We start from the raw sequence: 22,674 nt of genomic DNA on the forward strand, positions 1-22,674 counted from the left end.
AGGTGAGTAAAGTGCACAAGTGCCACAGATATGTTTTCATGCGGCCTGCCTTTGTTTTACGGTGTTGTGTTTCATTTATTGAATGCATTTTAGATCAATGGAGGGAAGCTATCACTAGCATCAAGTGCTGATCTGGTTGTGTATTATGTGTTGCCATGTTATTTTCATGTGTTGCGTGTTTGTAAAGATGTTAAAGTATACGTGAGCCACTACTGAAATGTGACAGTATTGTGAGTTCATGGAGTATATGTTAATAGTTAATAGTAGAGGCTGCACATGTTATGTTTTGTAGTATTATTGTTTAGTTTTTGCATTATTTGTGTTAGAAAACTGAAAACCCAAAAAGAAGCCAGTACAGGAGCGGACTCGGGGCAGAGAGCAGCATGTTTCTCCAAACATTTATTGTTTGTATTGTACTTGCAGAGCCCCTGTATGAAAAATAAATTCCATTGGCACATGGACATCTGGTGTCATCCTTGTGCACGTGCAACATTCTGGCGAGCCAGCCAGGAGGGATTGTGTGGAGAACGAAGATACAGTCCCTTCTTCAGAGACGAACCTAGACAACAAGGAAAGAACGCAAGACCAGGATGGAGGAACTCAAAGATGAGATCAGTGCCGTGTTGTGGAACCTGGAGAAACCAGAACTCATCAAGGTGTGTCAGCATCTGAAGTGCAGCGAGCCGTCAGGTAAGGGATTCAACGGACAGTCCCGTCGGTTCCTGATTCGGCTCGTGGAGAAAACTTTGGATGAAATTGAGGAGGAGGAGGAATCTCTTGTGTTCCGGCAGTGCATCAATGATCTCCAGTCACTTATAAAGTCATTACAAACACAGATTACGGACAAAGCAGACATACAACAACCAGAATCGAGTGAAATCACAAAATTGCAGCAAGAGTATGCACAGCTTCAGCAGGCACAGGCAGAAGCACGTCGTGTTCTGGAGGAGAAGATTGAAGCTTTGGGGAGCAGAATTGCAAAAGAAAGAGAAGTCAGTCAGCCTTCATCCTTCACACCAGAGGTGACATTGAGGAAAGATTTCAGGATATGGGGTCAAATCGGGGAGGCTGGGCAGAAGGAAAAATTATCTTCTACCAGTCTGACCAACCAGATCGAGCCTGGGCTTAAGAAGGGCTACTCAGAGTCAGAAATCATTGAAGCTGTGATTAAAGCAGTAAGCCCTGGCCTTCATCTTCGTGATCTGCTGGAAGTGAAGCGAGACCTCACACTTCCCACATTAAGAACCATACTGAGAGGACATTATAAAGTGGATTCTTCATCTGACCTGCTTCATAGGCTCATGAACATATCCCAAGATGCAAAATAATCTGCTCAAGACTTCCTTTTCAGAGCAATAGAGCTCAGGGAGAAACTGCTCTGGAAGTCAGGTGATGAGGCCACAGAGGAGCAGTTCAGCTCGGACTTAATCCAACGTAAGTTCCTGCGATCACTCGAGACTGGTTTGCTCAGTGAGGCAGTGAAGTTTCAATTAAAACCTCACCTCAGCAACCCCAAAGTAACTGATGAGGTTCTCATTGAGAAGATAAATGAGGCTGCCAGTCTTGAGCTAGAGCGCCAAAACAAGCTTCGGAGGAACACAACAGTCAAGCCACCACGAGTAAATGAAATACAAACTGAGCTTCAGCACAACAATAGACAGCCTCCGCTGAACACTGTTGCTGACACCACTGAAGAGACTCAAGTGGCAGGAGGTGCAGGAGCCCTCACAAAGAAAAAACAAGGACAAAGTAAAAACCCAGATTCAAAGGTGGCAAAACTAATCGAGGGTCTCAAGGCGGAAGTTCTGGAAGTGAGGAAAATGGTCAGCGACACATTAGAAGCAACAAAGCCAAAACCCAAGGCCACCACTCCAGCACCACCAGCAGCAAGATGGGCCAGAGGATGTCAAGTGTGCCGAGAGGCTCAGGTTGGCGACACATGCAGACACTGCTATCGATGTGAACAGGAAGGTCATCTCTCGTGGCTGCAGGCAGACCAGGTTCACTCAGGGAAACGGGAGAGGGCTGCTGACCCGGGACCCCCAGTAGCCCACCAGCCCTCCAGGTCCCAAGTCAATTCTGTGTCCCTGCCAAACACCTTCTCCCCTTCACAAGGACTATCAGGTGAAAACACAGATTTTCCTCCAGACACCCCACAGCCAAACAACAGTGAAAGCGGCAATGCGCCATCTAGTGGCTACATGCCCTCACTACGCCAAACCAAGCTCATCAGGCTCAATGGGAGAAGATGCATGGTCCAGTGCCACTTGGACAACATACCAGTTGAGGTTCTATGGGACACTGGAGCTCAGGCAAGTTTGATCAACAATGAGTGGCGCAAACAGCACCTCCCACAGAGCACTGTCAAGCCTCTTTCTGAGCTTTTGGGGACAGAACCACTGGTAGCATTGGCTGCAAATGGAAGTGAAATTCCATATGATGGATGGATAGAGACTGAGTTTTATTTGGACTGTGACAATTGCCCCAAAAGAACACTCTTAGTCCCCTTGCTAGTATCCAGTGACCCCAATGTTGCAGAACAGCCTATTATTGGATTCAATGTGATTGAGGAAGTAGTGGGGAAGTGGGATAAGAGACAACCAAGATTACAGAACATTCAAAAAATCAGTGAAATCTTCTCAGTGACTGCAGGCACAGCGAAATCCATGCTAAAGTTACTCCAGACACCAGATCCATATGAAAGTGTTGGAACAGTGCAGACAGGCAAGAGGGGAATTCGTCTAGCTGCTGAACAGATAACCACCTCTTATGTTCACGCACAGGTTGGAGCCCAGTTTGCGGGGGAGAGCCTGTTGTTTGTTCCAAGTGTCTCTTCACAGCTGCCTGAAGGTCTGGTGATCCAGGAGGGGCTCGTCACTATCAGCGAAGCAAGGTTTGCATGCATCCCAGTGGCAATTGCAAACACCACCAAGACGGATGTCACCATATTCCCTCGCACATTCCTGGACCACCTGGAGGAAACGAAAACGGTGTATCCTCTCACAATGGAGCCTCCTGACAAGATACCAGAGACACCTGAACAGAACATGGCGCAACATCCTCTACAGTTAAATGAGGTAACCATTCACCCACAGCACAGCAACAAGCCCTCCCAGTGGGATCCACCTGTTAAGTTAGACCACCTCACTGATGACGAGCAGCAGATTGTGAAACAGCTCTTAAGGGAGGAGTGCCATGCTTTTGCTTATGATGATAAGGACGTGGGATGCATCCCCAGCCTAAGCATGCACATCACACTGCATGACACTACTCCTGTTCGAAAAACCTACATATCAGTGCCAAAACCCCTGCACCAAGAGGTGAAAGAGTACCTCCAAGATCTACTGAACCGGGGATGGATTTCAGAATCAAGGTCACCATACTCCTCCCCAATTGTCTGTGTCCGAAAAAAGACAGGAGAATTGAGGCTATGCTGTGATTACAGAAAACTCAACAATAAATCGGTACCAGACAGACATCCAATTCCGAGGATCCAGGATATGCTTGACTCCCTGCATGGCAGCTCCTGGTTTTCGGTCCTTGATTAGGGAAAAGCATATCATCAGGGGTTCCTGGACCCTGAAAGTCGTCCCCTCACAGCCTTCATAACACCTTGGGGTTTGTACCAGTGGAACCGCATTCCATTTGGCCTCAGCTCAGCACCAGCAGAGTTTCAGAGGAGTATGGAGGACTGTCTGAGAGGCCTTCGTGACGTTGTCTGCCAGCCATACCCAGATGACAACCTCGTCCACTCACCTTCTTTCAGCAGCCACCTGGACCATATTCGTGCTGTATTGCAGAGATACCAGAAACATGGTGTCAAACTCAGCCCAAAGAAGTGGGCAGGTAACTTGCCAGCCTATGAGCGACCACACTGAAAAAGATTTTCCCCTCAACATTCAGAAGGCTAATCTGACGAAACTGGCCAATTTCTGATGAGTCCTTCTCCTTGGGGATGAGGATCCCGCCGGCTCTCCTCCAGGATGTTGGAATCTCCTTATTTTTCCACACGACCTTCATCAGTTTCCAGAGGAATTGCAGGACACCTGGGGCATTTTTGTAGAGCCTGTATGGAACTCCATTAGGGCCTGGAGCTGATGCGACTCTTGCTCTCCGCACAAGAACATAATGAAGGACAAAACCCACCCTGGACAGACACTTTTTGAACTGTTGCCCTCAGGCAGACGTTTTTGAACATTGAAAACTAAAACAACCAGATTAAAAAAACAGCTTCTATGCAAGAGCCATCATTACGCTAAACACGTCCTGATGCTGCTGTACCGTCTATGTAAATCCTTGTAATTTTGAGTTGGTCGCTGTCTGAGTGAAGTAAATACTTTATTACCTCCGCCAGGAGGTTATGTAGTCACGTCCGTCTGTTGGTTTGTTGGTTGGTTGGTCTGTTAGCAAGATTGCGGAAAAAGTAATGGACGGATTGCAATGAAACTTTGTGGAAAGGCGGGTCTTGGGCTAACTTAGAATCCATTAAATTTTGGTGATGATCCCGATCACTGTCTGGATCCAGGAATTTTTTAAACGATTTTTTATCATTGAGAGACAGGGAGTCTTTCACATAGTTGGGCAGGCCCGCCGACAGGGGGCAACAAACGCCTGGTTCACACAGGACGCGCCACTTCCGACGCGGAAGTGGGAAGCACCGCGCACTGACTGTCAGATCGGCGCCCCTGTTAACCTATCTGACAGTTCATACAGGAGGTGCACGGGACCGCCACATGCGCAGCTGCTCGCGCCATGGACTCCTCTCTATTTTCTCCATGAGCCTCGCCCGCCATGTACCGCCAGTTGTAAAGCTGGACAGAGCAGATCGCACCAGACAGGAAGTCGGGAATGGAAAATACAAGAGAATCCGGTCAATTTTCAAATTAAAATGAAGTAAAATAACATAAATTATGTTGCTTTTCGGTTTTCCTTTTCAGATAAATACACAGACACACACACACACACACACACACACAGGGAGAGAGGGCGAGAGGGTGACAGAGAGAGGCACCGCACGCAGCAGCACTCCGCTCTGATCACACCCCCGATCACAATGTTGTTTGATTATATATGGTGTTCTTATGGTTGTTGGTGACTGGTTTGAGCTGTGGCGGAGGTCTGCGCTCTCTGAGTGCCAAGTTCTAGTTTTTATTATTAGGTTTTGTGTGTGTGTGTGTGTGTGTGTGTGTGTGTGTGTGTGTGTGTGTGTGTAGGTACATATGGATGTGCATGCACACTCTTGTTTGCACTCATTTTTTTATCTCTTTAATGGCACTTAGCGAGGAGACTTAACGTGCAATTTCGTTGTGCTTGTTACAATGACAATAAAGACATTCTAAGTTATGTAGAAGTTCATCTCTGAACTTTTACAACACAGTAGACTTTGACATTAATGCTCTACCACACAGAGTGTCCCTCCTCTCAGATAAGAACAGGAAACTGAGGCTACAGTTCACACATTCACCAAAACTGGACCAGGCATTGCCTAGTCTGAGTCTTGAGTTCTGCTGCCAGATTCAGATGAGATGATCAGAATTTGGCATAAATAATATGAAACGAGGTTTCTGGAAATGTGATGGTTTGGGGGAGATTTTTCTTGTCACTCTTTTTAGCTCCTTATTGATCATAGTTTGAGAAGATGACTATTTCTGTCAGAATAACGTCCCATGCCACAAAGCTCAAAGGATCTGAAACTGGTGTCTTGAACATGACGGTGAGAATCATTGTGCTAAAATGAACTCCAAAGTCATTAGATCCCAGTCCAATAGCACCACTGAGATATTGTGTAATAAGACATTCACATCACGGATGTGCAGCCAATAAATTTGCAGCAACTGTCACGGGGCGAGGAAGGAAGGACCCACACGCAGGCAGCTAGGCAGAGTTGAGCTTGTTTATTTCAGGAAACAGGAATGCAGGGCAAGCTGAACTGAGGTACAGGCAGGGACACAGAGCACACGGTCAACCCACAACGCACCGACAAAGACAAGTGAGGGGAAGCAGGCTTAAATAGGGTAGACACAGGTGAGGCACATTAGGGCACTAACAAGGTAGAGACCAGGCAGGAGAACATGAGGAACCAACAAGCAGGTGAGACAGGGCATGCAAAAAAAAAGGCAAAGCAGAACCAAAACCAGCCCAGAGTGCCCCCACATGGCTGGAGGGGCACAGGGCATGACAGTACCCCCCTCCCAATGTCCGCCTCCTGGCACACCATGGGGCAACCATCCCAGACGGGGATGGGACGGGGGGGGGGGGGGGCGGACTCGTAAGCAGATGGAACAGGAACAGGGTGTGCTGCACCTCAGCAGCCAGGATGAAACAGGAACAGGTGCTGCACTCTTGGCAGCCAGAACAGGTCGGGAACAGGCAGGACGGGTCAGAGACTGGCAGAACAGCAAACAAAAACTCAAGTCTCTCAGGGGGATCCCATAAACTCAAATCTCTCAGCGGGTGTAAAAACTCAAGTCTCTCAGGGGTATTCAAAAACACAAGTCTCTTAGGGGGATGCAAACTCAAAAGGTTCCTGAACAAGAGGGCTGGACCTCCTCCCTCCCCAAGGCCATCTGGGAGAGGAGGAGCAGGGACTGGGTCACTGGGAACTGGATCCGAAGTGGAGCTGCAAATAGAGCTGCAGACAGGAGCTCTGGAGAGACAGGCGGGTGGGTCGCCGCCACTGTCGGGGGTGAAGACTCAGGCGGGAGGCACACTGCTTCAGGGAAAAAAAACTCACTGCCCACTGGGTCCAGGGTCTGTGCGTTCTGTCACGGTGCAAGGAAGGAAGGACCCACACGCAGGCAGCCAGGCAGAGTTGAGCTTGTTTATTTCAGGAAACAAGAACGCAGGGCAAGCTGAGCTGAGATACAGGCAGGGACACAGAGCACACGGACAACCCACAATGCACTGACATAGACAAGTGAGGGGAAGCAGGCTTAAATAGGGTAGACACAGGTGAGGCACATTAGGGCACTAACAAGGTAGAGAACAGGCAGGAGAACATGAGGAACCAACAAGCAGGTGAGACAGGGCATGCAGAAAAAAAAAGGGAAAACAGAACCAAAACCAGCCCAGAGCATCCCCACATGGCTGGAGGGGCACAGGGCATGACAGCAACTATGAGATGTTGTCATGTCAATGTAGACCAGAATGTTTTCAGCACCTTGTTTAATTTATTCCTCTAACAACTGACTATTTTGAAGGCAAAAATGGAATCAAGGCTGGTACGTGGCAAATCTAGCTAATAAAATGGCTACAAAGTGTATATTGCAACAGTGCCTCAGAAACCCTGATTAATTTGCCAGTTTTAAATGATTCCTCATTTGTAGGAACATGCATTTGTGGGATAAGCAATAAACCTGTATGGGGCTGACCATTGTCTTGTAGGTGAATTTGCTTCCGGACTATGGCGAGATAGGCTGAAACCAAAACTCACACTTTCCCTTGTGGAGCAATCAGCAAAGCTTTGTCCACCTCTTCTCCACACCTTGACCCCCCAAAGTTCTGCTGGCATCAGAGACCTGAATCTCAAAACAAGAGTCAAAAGCAACAGACACCAGACAACAGGTTTGACTAATTTCTTCAATGGCTCTACCCATATTATAAAATCTTGCTGCTCATCCCCCAAATGCATGTTTTTCATAAATATGGCACAATTTTAAAGGGAAAGATTAGGATTTTCAACTATATAAGGTACTGCCAAGAAGCATTGTTACAGTGAAGAGACAATCTACTGAACAAGCCTTTTGATGCTTTCTGTGCATTATTTCTTTTGAATTCCACCACTACGCATCATCAAATGCATTTACATACATGACCAGACAGAATTTTGCTCCATTATCACAAGGTCAAAGTTAATTTTACATTTCTAGAGGCCTGAGGTTTAAAAAAAAAAGATCATCAAAAACTTGGCTCAAAGTTTGATGAACTTTGAATTTACTTTGTTACAAATGTCTGATGTCCAGATTCTGTTCTCAAGACTTTTTTTTCTCAAAGGTTAAACCTTTAAGCATACATGTAAATGTTCAACTCACCCTGACATCTGATGCCTTATATAAAGCATTAAAAGAGGGTTTCTCTTCATACTCATTTAGTGCAGCTGAGATTTTGGTGGCCTCATTACTGTCTCATCCCGAAGATTTTCTGTTTGTCTCTCCCAAACCGAAATAAAATTTCTTCAGCTGTTATGGTTAGCTCCCACATAAAAGGCAGCTTTTCCCCCTCAAGACCAGACAACAAGCTTTTCCTCCTCCATCCTGATTACTGGGGTCTGAAGTGATTGCTTGTCTGAGAGGGAAAAAAGAGCTTTGACTTACCAGTGATTTTGTGCTGGAAAAAACTGGATTGTCTGAACCATTTTCTCCTTGGTGAGAACAAAGGCAGTACGAGGATTATCGGCATTGTAGTATCTGTCAGAAATATCTAGCTCTACTTCTACATCTTCAACAATATCTGCACTAGTTTTCCATTAAAACCAAATTATGAAACCTACATATATTTTCCTTTGATTAAATCCATCCCTCAACATTTCCTACCCACATGACCAATGAACACCCCTTACTAATAGGCTACGACCCAAATCAAGAGAAATATTCAACTTTTGAAATTCATTGAATTTATCCAAGGTGCAGAATGAACCAGTGACAGTGGAATAGATTACAGGGTGCCCACACAAAAAAATATATTTTAAGGACAAAATAACCAGCAAATGATGATGTGAAGAGGAAAATACTCTTATGCTTAATTAGTTGCTTGGATTTAATAAAATCCTAACCACTTTATCTTCAGCCTAATTTTAAAAGAGTTATTATAGGCCTGTTTTTATATATGCACATATGAAATAAGTTGTACATCTATTGAGATGTACTTTCACAATGTATCATTCATCCACAAAATAATGCAGCTCAGATGGCTTCCTCCTTTCATGTACCAATGTTTCACCTCAGAAAACTAACTTTAAAAACTGCATTTATAACACCACTGCCTGGACCACATGCAGACATGCATTTTTCACATGCAGCAGACACTGAGTGGATTTATTAGTACATCTATAAGTTGACATATTATCATAATAAAAAATATTATTAGTTCTTTTGGTGTCAGAATAGTTTATGCTTCTTTTTTGGGGTTTTTTTTTGTTTGTTTTTTTTTTTTTTTGGTTGGTGCCGGATGGCGGCTGATTGGCTTGGGTGTTCTGGGGTGGGCGGGGTCAGGTTTCCTGGGTCCTGGCGCCTGGGGGTTGTCCCTTCCCATGAGGGTGGAGAGTTGGCTTTGCTGGAAGATCTGGGTGCCTCAGGCAAGCTGCTGTGGGGCTGGGTTGGTGCACACCCTGGTGTCTGGCTGCTGCCCTGGGATCCAGCATAGATGGACAGAGGGAAGTGCAGCGGGGAGGGAGGGAGAGGTGTGGGGGCTGGGAGGAAGGTGCAGAAGTGTTAGCGGGGGCGGTTGACGGAGGGTATGCGGCATGTCTGGAGAGGCACTGGGGTTTGCTGGGGGAACAACACACGTGTAACGTGTGTGTGTTTGTGTGTGTGTGTGTGTGTGTGTGTGTGTGTGTGTGTGTGTGTGTGTGTGTGTGTGTGTGTGTGTGTGTGTGTGTTCTTGTACATACCCAAAAGTAAGGACCAGAATTCGTCTTTCACCAACAGAGTGAGGATATTTTTGCAAAGTGAGGACATTTTTGCCGGTCCTCACTTTTCGACAGGCCTTTTTTGACCTTTTTGAGGGTTAAGACTTGGTTTTTGATTTAGGGTTACAATTGGGTTTAGGTTAGGTTTAGGACATAGGTCAGGGTTAGGCATTTATCTTTGATGGTTAGGGTTAGGGTAAGGGGCTAGGAAATGCATTATGTCAATGAGTGTCCTCACAACAATATAAGTACAAACGTGTGTGTGTGTGTGTGTGTGTGTGTGTGTGTGTGTGTGTGTGTGTGTGTGTGTGTGTGTCTGTGTGTGTGTGTGCGCGCGGATTTTTGTACCAAATGGACCAAATGTCCCCACAAGGATAGGAAAAGGCCCTGAGACATTAAGTCAGCTGTGACCTCTGACCTCTGTTGCTATTTTGTTCTCATTTGACTTCTACAGCAGATACAGACCTGAAACTTGAACTGTGAGGCCTCTGGAAACTATAAAATCAGATTCTGGTGGAATTATTCCATAGGTTCCTCCCAAACAGGAAGTAGCTGCAGGAAGGAGGTGGGGCTTCCAAATTCTATGTATGACTTTTGGCAGAGGTTTGAACACATCCCACAAAATCTCATGCTATTTGGAGTAAATTTGACCAAATGATGGTGCTTAATTGATTGTCTTAACTCAGGGGTGGGGAATCCTGGTTCTGGAGGGCCGCAGCCCTGCATGTTTTCCATGTCTCCCTGCTTCAACACAGCTGATTGCAATGAGGCTCGTTATCTGGCTTTCTGCTGGACTTGGCCATGAATCTTGATTCGATTCAGGTGTGTTGAAGCAGGGAGACATGGAAAACATGCAGGTCTGCGGCCCTCCAGGACCAGGATTCCCCACCCCTGTCTTAACTGGACATTGCGGTGCCCCGTATGGACAGCACAAAGAACTTAGTGGAGTCAAATCACCACAGATGTGATCCCACCACAGATTGCCAGACATCAGTCTCAAGGGGGGCATATCAAGTGTATTGGGGGGCACAATTGTGCGTTCGGGGGGCGGGGGTCCGCATGTAGCTTCAGAGTGAGGATAGTGCAGTGCGTGCTCGTGCTAATATATTTTGGGGGATTTAGTTTGAGGGGGCACAACATTTATTTGAGGGGGCCAGGCCCCCTCTTGCCCCTGCGTAGACCCGGCCCTGGACAGAACAACATATAAAATTTCTGATTTCTAGGTTAAAAGGAAGCAATTGTATCCCCTGGCACTGGGGAGGAAGCAGAGTCTGTGACCTTTACACTTTCAGAGACTTGTGATTCAAATTCAGATTCAAAAAACTGTATTTGTTCCCAAGGTGCAATTCAAAAGGCACGTAAAGCGATCAGTGCAACAATAGCATAATAAGAGCAAGGTATATATATATATGTATATATAATAAAAACACAAATTACAATCAAGATGACAAATAACTTAGTATTATACTAATGCAAATTTACAAATATACTGTCAGTAGTGCAGATGGAATAGGTGCAGCACGGGAATGAGGTAGGTAGAGTAAAATGTCAGTCCAGATAAAAATATAAAATTGCAGAGTGCAAAGTGGCTGAGATCAAGAGGTCCATGTCAAAGTTCTATGTGAAAGTCTGGAGGCCCGGGAGTGGTTTTTTTTTTTTTTTTTTGGGGGGGGGGGGGGGGGGGGGGGTGTAATCGCCTCTGTGTTAGAGGACAATTTCAGCTGTCTGTCAAAGACGGTGCCCAGATATTTACACTCCTCCACCAGCTCAACAGGCAGTCCATGGACAGTGGTGGGGACAGCTGTAGCCAGCGCCATTTGCCTGTTGCAGAGCAGTGCAGTGCGACGGAGCGCCGCTGAGCAGGGCGGCGCAGAGCGGTGCTCACATGAAACACAGACCGTCGGGGCACCCCTTCTACGGCCACGGGAAGGGTTGAGGGTTGAGTCCGAGCTGCAGCATGAGATCTCTGGAGTAGGTGATCTGCTGGCCATCAGGGAAACTGAACCCATTTGTGGGGGATAAGTCCCGTAGAAGGAGAGTATAAAAGTGGCACCCAGAGAAGTCGTGTGTCCATGATGAGAATATTCCAGGAAGAAAGTAGAGTCTGTGGTTGTAGCGTTAGCGGAAGATAGCAACCTGCTAGCTCTCGCAAGTTTGCTTGGGCAATAAATTCCCACGCTTGCAAGTGAGGACACCCTTGTTGTTTTTTTGACACAGCGTGAAATATCATTCATCAAGATGACCCAGCATTGGCATGATAGCGAGATCAGAGAGCTTCTCTCAATCCGTGGGGAAGAGAAGATTCATTAACAGGTAACGGGAACTGTGCTTCTCTCCATTGTTTACCTCACTGTACTCCGTTCGTCTGATGATGTTATCACTCACTGCGTCATCCGTCGCGTCATCAGAGCGCGGCTTTCTCGGGGCTTAAAAACTACAGCCCTGTAGTCCTGGGACAGCGCCGCGGCAGGCTGCACGGAAAACGCGGGGTGGACTTCAGCTCTCTGCGCTCACTGGTAAAGTGTATTCCATCAAAACCACAAATCAAAATAGAACTTTTTAACTGTCAGTCATTAACAAATAAGGCGTCCCTGATCAACAGTCACATCCTAGAAAAGAATATTGGACTCATGTGCCTCACCGAGACGTGGCAGAAAACTGGTGATTACCTCATATTAAATGAAGCATGCCCCCCTGGGTATTCCTACCTAGACAGGGCACGTGGGACCGGGCGGGGTGGAGGCTTAGCGATTATTTACCGGACTGACTTACATTTGACGCCACTCTCACTTCCCACTCTGTCCTCATTTGAATGTTTGGCTTTTACCTGTTCAAACCCATCTCCACTGACTGTTCTTCTCATTTACCGGCCACCCAAACCACATTCAAAGTTCATCACAGAAATAACTGATCTCCTTCTGTCTGTTTGTGCAAAATCTTCCAATGTCATGATTCTTGGGGACTTCAATATTCATGTTGAGGTCCCCAAGAGTCAGTACTCTATGGAACTCACCCAACTCATTGACTCACTTAACCTCACCCAGCATATACATGTTCCAACCCACGCCAAAGGACACACCCTGGACCTCATCATTACAAACACCCCCATAAAAAACCTCTATGTTTGTGACCTTGGCATCTCGGACCACAGTGCCATCTCACTCGACCTCCCCCTGCAAGCATCAAATCATAAGGACAAACGACAAATCCATTTCCGCAAAATAAAAGACATTGACCAAGACCACCTGACCCGTGACTTCCATAACCTCACCCAGACTGCCCACCACTTCTCCCCAGATGCCCTAGTGGACCATTACAACACTGGACTACAGCTGATCCTTGACACCCATGCCCCACTGAAGACTCGGACCGTGACTTTCACAAAATCTGCTCCGTGGTACACTGGTGCACTGCGTAGACAGAAGGCGGCTGGGAGGGTCCTCGAGAGGCGCTTTTTGGCCTCAGGTTTAACAGTCCATAAACAAATTTACAGACAACATCAAAAATCATATTCCAAAGCCCTCAGTCTTGCTCGCTCTGAATATTACTCAAACATCATTAACAATAACCCGGGAAACTCTAAACAACTGTTTAAAACTGTAAACAAACTCCTCGCACCACAACCTCTTACACAAAAAACAAACAATAACGAACAATGTGATGCATTCTTGGATACATTCATATCCAAGATTGATAATATTCGTTCTGCTCTCCTGCCCTCTAGTTCTCCTAACTCCACACCTCCCATTCCAGCTTCCAAATTTTCCCAGTTTTCCCCTGTCACAGACAGACAGGTGGAGTACGTCATTCGCAAGATGAGGCCCTCCACCTGTCACCTGGATCCACTTCCCACATCCCTGATCAAATCCCATGTTTCTACACTGAGCCCCCTAATCACAACTATCATCAATCACTCCCTGCAATACGGTCACCTGTCACAGTCATTGAAAACTGCAATAATTAAACCACTTCTCAAAAAACCCTCCCTTGACCCTGAAAAAACATCAAATTACCGGCCCATTTCCAATCTTCCCTTCCTGTCAAAAATCATTGAAAAGGTAGTCTCCTCACAAATTCACACACACCTCCAGTCCTCTTATCTGTATGACAAATTCCAATCCGGTTTCCGTTCAGCTCACAGCACTGAGACAGCTCTGGTCAGGGTCACCAATGATTTGCTGGTGGCCTCTGACCAGGGCTCTCCATCACTCCTGTTACTCCTGGACCTCTCAGCCGCCTTCGACACTGTTGACCACTCCATCCTCCACAGACTCCAGCATTTCATTGGTCTTTCAGATACAGTGCTCCAGTGGTTCCGGTCCTACCTGACTGGTAGGGCTGAGTATGTGGCCCTTGGGGAAGCCAGGTCGAGGTCCCACGCTGTCACCTGTGGGGTTCCCCAGGGGTCAGTGCTGGGACCCAGCCTGTTTTCCATCTACATGCTCCCTTTGGGCCACATCATCAGCAGGCATGGAGTCTCCTACCATTGCTATGCTGATGATACTCAGCTCTATGTCAGGCTGGACCGGACCTCCTCCCTCTCTATTCAATCACTCACCGCCTGCCTGGAGGAGACTAAAGCATGGATGAATGACAATTTTCTCCAGCTCAACAGCTCCAAAACTGAATTTCTATTAATTGGAACTCCACATCAACTCAAGTCCTCCCCTTCCACAGTTCTATCATTTGCCGGTCACATAATCAACCCAACAACTGCCGTTACCAACCTGGGTGTCCGTTTTGACCCCACCCTCTCCTTTGACCTCCATATCCAACACATCTGTAAGACCTCATTTTTTCACCTCCGGAACATCTCCAAACTACGCCCCTTCCTCTCCCTCCCCGTTGCTGAGAAGCTGGTCCATGCTTTTGTCTCCTCTAGGCTGGACTACTGCAATGCACTCCTCATCGGGATCTCTGGAAGAAGCCTTCAACGGCTTCAGTCGATCCAGAACTGTGCTGCCAGGATCCTGATGAGGGTGCCAAAAAGACACCATATCACTCCCATTCTCCATAACCTTCACTGGCTCCCGGTTAGGTTAAGGCTGGAATATAAAATCTGCCTCCTGACCCATCAGTGTGTCTATGGTAGTGCACCAGTGTACCTTAAAGAACTTCTCTCCCCACATGACCCGACCAGACGCCTCCGCTCCGCCAACATCAATTTGCTGAAGGTCCCCAAAACCAAACTGTGTTCCATGGGGGACAGGGCTTTTCAGGCTGCAGCACCCCGACTGTGGAATGCCCTACCTGTCCACCTGAGGGCACCACAGTCGGTGGACTCATTTAAATCTCGCCTGAAAACGTTTTTGTTTTTGAAAGCTTTTGAATGATTTTACTGTTCTCTGTTGTATTTTATGAGTGTAAGTATGAGTGTTTTTTTTACTGATTTAGCCTGTATCTGTTACTTTTAATCGTCACTGTTGTTTTAAATTCCATTGCAGCACTTTGAGATTTGTTTTACAAATGTAAAGTGCATGATAAATAAAATTCATTATTATTATTATTATTATCACTCAGTATGTTTACATGCAGCCAATAACCCTTTTCAAACTCTTTTCAAGCTCAAATATTGGCAATAACCCAGTAGTGCATGGCCATGTAAACACCCGCAAAAACCCGAAAAAGTTCATATTTGAGATTTTAAAAACCCGAAAAAGACCACTGGGTTACTCCTTTTAAAACCTGAAAGTGCCGCCGTGTAAACACATATCGGGTAACAGGACATTGTTTTTGGTTCTGTGCATGCTCCATCCACAATGAATCATGGTCTTTTGAGTCCAGCAATGAGTAGGTGCAAAACTCACTGGAAATATGCAGCTCAACCACACTTTTGTCCGTGTGAGGCTTCCGTAACGCACAATACAAACTGTTATTCTGAGCGCACATATTGCACATGCTTCCTTCTGAAAGTCGGTGATTTGAATGGCCTGCAGAAAAATCATGTACAACAGAACAACTGTTCTGGCTGCATTCCGTCTACAGAACGGAATCACTGCAGCACTGTCTGCGGTGCCTCTGCAGTCCAGTGGAGGAGGTTGCCAGTTCTGTCGATCTAGCCCTTAAAAAAAATCCGAAACTCGTAGAAAGCAGCCCAAACCTCCATCTCGGTTGAAAATGCACGTTAAAACCGTATTTGTATGATAAAAAACCATGTCATAAACACATTTCATTTAATCAACCCATCCAACATGTTCAAAAAAGAAGCTTGCTTTGGTGGAAACCCTGCCAATCTGGCAAAACAAAGCTGCTCCGGTCAGAGCTGTTTTGTTTTGAGAACACGATTCAGTTATTTATGACGTGCGCTGTGGTTTGGAAAGGGATATCCTGATTGAATGCGTTGACTTGTAAACGGGGTAACTCTCTGTCTGTTAAAGCATGTAAATGGGGTTTTCCGAATGTTTCAGAAACCCAGATATTGACCTGAACCCTAACATTAACTGCATGTAAACGTAGTCAATGTGGAACATCATCAGTGCAGGAAGACACAACCACGCAGCTCTCCTGCAGGCAATTAGACCCAGGCAGTGAGAAAGGAGTCAATTGCCGATTGTTAGCAGGTTGTCCCGTGTTTTTTAAACACTGGTCGACCCGCTAGTTTCAGTGCTCGTTTGGCCTCATTCAATGCAAATGTTGCCCCTCAATTTTAATTGCAAACAACACATGCTCCACCAACACTTGGGTAGTATCCCCATGAGTCCGGGGTTTGAGCTAACTCCAGGCTGGGGTGCTGCTAGATTTGGGGGCACATGGCTGTCCACGTCTAGGTGGGATGTAAAGAGGGTGGTGGCTGATACTAATACACTGGCTTCCAGTGTGCATCGCTGGAGCATCGGCAGGGTACTTTCCCATGCAGAATGGCCGTCTGTGGGGACCAGTTTTCCTGGGTATTGCCAGGGACCTCTGCCTGAGTTGGGGGGGGGGGTTGGCCATTTGTCCCTAGATCCAGTGGTGGAAAGTACTTCGTTACTGTACTTAAGTATTGTTTGTGTATCTGTACTTTACTCAAGTAAAAAAATGAATGGGTACTTTACTTTTACTTCACTACATTTTAGAGCAGGTATCTGTACTTTTTACTTCACTACATTTAGATTTATGGCTGCGTTACACGCTACTTTTCAATTTTCTGTAAATCAATTTTTTTGGTTTTTTTGGGGTTTTTTTCTGTGAGCTGCAAGCACGCAAAAATGAAAGTGAAACTACACACACCACCGTAAACGAGCAGTAGAGGCAGCAAACGAGTACGAGCTTCATTACACAGACGAAGAAGGCCTCGACCATTAAAACAACTCTGATGCTGCGTTCAGCTCCAGTGAAGCAGTAGCCTGCTAGCACAAGAGATTGCTAAATGGGAAATTGTGTGGCACAATGGACGAAATCAGCGTGGATGATGAGCGCAGCCCCAGCAGCAACGACAGACACGATGAGGAAGAGTCCATGGACAACGAGGACGTTCACCCGTGGCCCAGCTTGAAGGAGCTACTCCTATGTCTGGGGAGGAAAAATGAGTCTTGGCGGTTTCAGTGCTGCCTTTGCTTGCCTCGAAAAACTGAGCTGCTGGTTTTGAAAAACTCACCATCAAATCTGAAAAAGCAGGTTCAGGTGAGATTTTCCTTCATGCTTTTTTTACGTTATTGTTCTATCCACTCTGAGTTATGGTATTACCCTGAGGTTGTAGAACAGCTGACCGGTCAAAGATCTCCTCTACATTTAGTTTTGAGTCTTTCATAAGTCCAATAATCTGTTTTCGTTTTTTAAACCCCATTTATTTGTCAGAGCAGAGCATAGAAAACAATTAATGATCAACTAAACTTGGACACTCATGGCCAATGCTTTAGTGTGATAAATCAATGGTCATGACATAGAATCAGCAGCACAGTATTTCTAGAATATCATCAACTTAAATCTATCATAGGTAAAAAATATACCTTTAACCAACTGCAGGGACAGCTACCTCCCGGGGTCGAAGAATTCTTAAACCTCAGCTCCCCAAAGTTGCTATCAAAGATATATAAAATATTATCAAAGATGGAAGATAAAATCTACCTTCCGACCTTAAAATGGGAGGCTGATTTATCTCACAACTTTGACCAAAATGCGTGGTCACAAATATGTTTAAATACTTGCAAAATGACAAAGAATTCAAATATACAACTAATACAATTCAAAATTCAGCATAGAATTCATTATACAGGACGAAGGATGTTCCAGATGGGTCTATCGCAATCTGATATCTGTTCACATTGCAATGATAATATGACTGACAGCTACCTCCATGCCTTGTGGTCCTGCACACCAGTGCAGAGGTTCTGGCTTCAGGTGTGTGAAGACCTGTCAACATGGTTCACATGCAATATTCCTGCAACTCCCACACTGTGCCTCTTAGGTGATTTGGGTGAAATTAACATATCAATAAACTCTGTCTACATGGTTCTCACCATCTTGTGTATCGCAAAGAAAACTATCCTTGTAAATTGGAAATCCAGAAATAATCTGAGTAACAGGCAGTTTAAGAGTCTTTTATTAGATCATATTAGCTTGGAGACAATGTCTCTCTGTTCAAAGGACCAATCAGCTGAATCTGGTTCCCTCTGGTCCCTGTGATCAGCTCCATCACTTAATGTAAGAGGAAGATGAGGGCCTCTCCTCTTTGAGGGTCGGTTGTTGGTGGGGGGGGGCCTGATGGCTGCGGGTGGTTGGCGGTGTCTTGGGGTCGGGGTCTGGGCTGCTTCGCTGGGGGCTGTCTTCGTGTTTGGTTTGGATTGGGGGTGGGGGGGGGCACCGGTTGTGGGGACTGTCTGGCGGCGGTGGGGCTGGGGCTCCGGGGGGCCTGGGTCGGCGGGTGCCGGTTCATGTCCGGGTAGCCGGGGTGTCCTGGGGCGGGTGTGGCAGAGGGCCCTGGGGCCTGGTGCCTGGGGGCTGTCCCCTTCCATTGGGGTGGGGAGGTTGGCCTGGCTGGGGGGGGCCGGTCGGCTCGGGCGTGCTGCCGCGGCCTGGGTCGGTGCATTCCTGGGGTCTGGTTGCTGCCCCGGAATCCAGGGCATCGGGTGGGTGGGGGGGCGGGGGTGGGGTGGATGGGGGGGGCGTAGGCGGGGGGTGGGGTGGATGGGGGGGTAGATAGGGGGGTGGTGGTGGTGGACTGCGGGGGTTAGGGGGGTGGTGGTGGTGGGTGTGCGTGTACGTACATGTGTATATGTGTGTGGGTGTGTATGTGTGAGTATGTATGTTTTTCTATGAGTGGGTATGTATGTATGTGTATGTGAGTGTGTATCTGGATATGTATGTATATGTGTGTGATTGTGTATGTGTGTGTATGTATGTGTGTATGTTTCTGTGAGCATGTATGTCTGTGTGTGTGGGTGTGTATCTGTAAGTATGTATGTCTGTATGTGTGGGTGTATATGTGTGGGTGATTGGAGGTATGTATGTGAGGAGAGAGTGTGGTGCCCTGTGGGGGATGGCCCCGGTGGCCCTGGGGGCGGTGGGCCCTTTGGTCTGGGTCCTTCCGCTGCCCCCTGTCTGTCCTCACCTCCACTCCTCCTGATGCATGATGGGTGTGTGCTTCTTGGGTCAGTGGCTCTCTGGCTATGGTCGCTGTCCGCCCTGGTCCTGGGGGGGGGGGGGGGGGGGTGGCGCTCCTGGCCCGATCCTTCGTCCGGGGGCTCCTGGGTGACGGGGGTGCTGCGGCATCCCCGGACCCCCTCTCCACCCGCTGTCATGCACACAAACATAGGGCTTTGGGAGGCGGGCTTATCAGGTAGGGTGTGGTGGAGGGGGCCATCTAAGTGACCCCAATCACTGCACCGTTCAGTGGCTCGCCTCTCAGTCTTAATTGCACTTAGTCATCTAACACAACCAAATACATACAAACACACACGTCGGGGGGTCTTGGCGCGCCGTGTCGGGGGTGGGGCTGTTCAGGTAGATGGGACTGCTCGTTTGGCCTCACTCGCGGCACGGTGTGGTTACTGCCCCTCAATTTTAATCGCAAACAACATATACTCCATCAACACTCACGAGGCGAGGGGGAGGGAGGGGGCAATGGGGTCTTCTGCGCCCCCGTTTCCGGGTTCCTTCTGGGGGGGGGCCGGGGGGGGGGGGGGGGGGGGGGGGGGGGGGGGGGGGCTGTTGTTTCCCCACAGGCCTGGGGTTTGGACCGGCTGTGGTTTGGGGGGCTGCTGGCTCTGGGGGGTGCATGCCTGTCTGCAGCGGTGGGGTTTGGGGGTGGGGGCGGCAGTTGTTGGTGGCAGGGGGTCCTGGTTGTGGGGTCTGGTGTTCCCTTGCCTTCCGGGAGGGTCTCCCACAGGACATGACGGTTGGATGACGTGGGAATGTGAGTGTGTTTGGGGTAGGATGGACTGTGTGTGTGTGTGTGTGTGTGTGTGTGTGCATGTGTATGTGTGTGTGTGTGCGTGTGCGTGTGTGTGTGGGTGTGTATGTGTATGTGCTTGCTAGCGTGTGAGTGTGTCAGAATGTGAGTATGTTTGGTTTAGGGATGAGTGTGTGCGAGTGTGTGTGTGTGTGTGTTTGTGTGTGTGTGTGTGTGTGTGTGTGTGTGTGTGTGTGTGTGTGTGTGTGTGCTGGGTTGGGGCGGGGGGGAGTGAGGTGGGAGAGGACAGGGTGGGAGGGGTGGGTCGGGGGGTGGATGGGCGGGGCGGGGGGGGGGCGGTATGCCCTGGATCTCGGGGTGCGTGGCCGGAGCGCTGGGGGGTGTGCTGGCCTGTGGTGGGGTTGCCGCCCGTGTGGGCCGGTTCTCCCGGGTGGGTCATGGCCCTCCGCCTGGGTGGGGGGTCGGCTCTTGGGCTCTTGGGCCTTGGGCTCTCGGCTCTGCCCACCCCGGTTCGTCAGGGGGAGATAAAAAAAAAATTATATGTACATATATGTATGGTTCTGTCAGTTTTTGCGTTGGTTGTCGGCTCTGTTTTGGTGTTGTCTAGATTGTTGTTGGTGATGACGATTGTTGGTGATGATGATTCTTGGTTATGTGTGGTGCGTCGACAACACTGCTTTGCATCATGAATGTGTACATTGGTTGTGCGCACCCCCCCCCCCCCCCCCCCCGTTCTCCCTCTCTTTATCTTTCTCTCTTTTCTGTCTCTCGTTCTCTGAGCGTTTCCGTCCCGGTCCTGTCCGGCAGCCATGCCGGACGCCAGTTTTAAATAAAGGCAGCAGCAGGAGGAGATTCAGTCTCGTCCTGCTGCTAACATTAAAATCTGTTCAGATAGTAAAAGGCTACAATCATACAATATTGCACGCCCAGCTGCTGAACAGGACAAGGGGGAAAAAAAAAAAATCAATGGTCATGACATGAGATAAATAATTACCGAATAATTTAAAAAACAACTGAAATTATTATACCTTGTGTGTTTAATGTAATTTGCCCTCAAAGTTCCAATGTAAGTCACAATTTATACTACTTACTTACTATTTTTCTATTTAATCTATTAATTCTATTTTTCATTTACATTGTACAATAACTATACTTGTAATATAGTATATGAAATGTCTTTGAGCAGTAAATTTTATCTATAATATTGTTTGCAGTATCTATCTTGCAGGTTTATTCCAATTGAGCTCTCGTTCCTGACTGAATATGTTGCCGTTATGACCCCAGCCATGAAGGCTCTAAACATATTGCAGACTGAAGCAGATGTGCACATGGGATGGCTGGTACCAACCATTACAGTTCTTACCCAGAAGCGCCTCCAGCTGTCATCAAAGCTGTGTCAGCCACTGATCAACGCACTCCAGGCTTCGATTGAGCAGAGATTTTCAGAAATATTAGCTGATCCTGAAATGATCGCTGCTGCTATCCTGCTCCCAAAGTTCCGAACATCATGGACAAGTAATGAGGATGTGCTGAAAGCAGGTTTTTTTTTTTTTTTAAACAATTGCCATTCAGCCACTTTCTTTAATATGAGTTTGTAGTGGGTTGGCATAATTCACCCACGGAACGTTGTTTCATAGGTTGGTTCCGCATGGACTGTTATTGTTGTTGCACTACCGTTTCACTTGTGCTGTAAGGTTTTCATTCATTCATGTCAGTAAAGAGGTTTGCTCCAGTTTTCGACACTCCGCCTCAGTCTCCCTCTCTTCAGCGCTACACTGGTGACCCCGACATCATTCCCGTTGAAGTTTCAGTGACTGATCAGAACTTTGAACAGAGCAGCATGGCACATGCCACCGTTCTGAAGCTACCGGAGTTTTGGGAGACATCGGCGGCTATGTGGTTCGCGCAGGCGGAGGCTCAGTTCGCTCTCCGGGACATTACTGATGACACCACGCGCTATTACCACGTTGTGTCAGCGCTTGGGAGCTCCACCGTGGCCAGAGCAGAGGCCTTCATCACGGCTCCCCCCGCCCGGGATAAATACGCAGGTCTCAAAGCTTATCTCCTAAAGACTTTTGAACTGTCACGCTCGGAACGAGCCCGCAGCCTCCTCGCTATCCAGGGCTTAGGGGACAGTAAGACGTCCGAGCTCATGGAGAGCATGCTTAACCTGCTGGGCGCAGAGGAGCCGAACTTCCTCTTTATGGAACTGTTTCTGCGACACATGCCGCCGCCCACATAGCAAAATTAGTCTGGCCCAGTAGTGGCCCACACATCTCACTCACACTTGGCCCACATACCGCAATGAATTACGGCACTTGGGAGGGCCACCTCTGGCCGCCACATATTGCCCATGACTTTGCCATGTCTCAGCCACCTATTTAGCCATATGTAGCCCTGTCCTGGCCCAGTGTTGGGCCAGGTATGTTTTAGTTTTTCTCCCAGATGTCAACCACCTGTATGACCACAGCTGGCCCGAAGTAGGACCAGACAAGTTTCAGAATTGGTTCCAGATGTCAGCCTGAACTAAACCGTAACCAAGACACTTCTTTAATACACTCACTTGCTGTATTTGGCCCAGAAAACAAAATGCTCAAACAATGACAGTTTCAAATATTTATTTATTGATACAATTACAATATCATCTTAAAATAGTATATAAAATTAACAAGTTTAATACTATAAACTTTTAAAAGCAAAGCAAAAGTTTTATACAACA

General features: G+C 47.5%; 1 protein-coding gene across 1 annotated transcript; it reads left to right on the top strand.

The window, feature by feature from the left end:
- Window positions 1-590: 590 nt before the first annotated feature.
- On the top strand, window positions 591-22,197 carry LOC115388170 (uncharacterized). Its single transcript, XM_030091128.1, has 6 exons — window positions 591-690; window positions 2,116-2,312; window positions 2,784-3,328; window positions 12,228-13,022; window positions 13,350-14,946; window positions 21,724-22,197. The coding sequence occupies exons 1-6, from the start codon at window positions 591-593 to the stop codon at window positions 22,195-22,197; spliced, it is 3,708 nt and encodes a 1,235-aa protein (XP_029946988.1).
- Window positions 22,198-22,674: the final 477 nt, after the last annotated feature.

This window comes from Salarias fasciatus, chromosome 5 (assembly GCF_902148845.1).
Source record: "Salarias fasciatus chromosome 5, fSalaFa1.1, whole genome shotgun sequence".
Lineage (NCBI taxonomy): Eukaryota > Metazoa > Chordata > Actinopteri > Blenniiformes > Blenniidae > Salarias > Salarias fasciatus.

Excerpts from the sequence above, each read along its gene's own strand:
- LOC115388170 (XM_030091128.1), top strand. The coding sequence starts at position 591 with ATGGAGGAACTCAAAGATGAGATCAGTGCCGTGTTGTGGAACCTGGAG. Across the intron at positions 3,329-12,227 it reads CTGCACCAAGAGGTGAAAGA|TCACATCCTAGAAAAGAATA; the intron begins GTACCTCCAAGA and ends CCTGATCAACAG. Across the intron at positions 14,947-21,723 it reads AAACGTTTTTGTTTTTGAAA|CGCTACACTGGTGACCCCGA; the intron begins GCTTTTGAATGA and ends CCCTCTCTTCAG.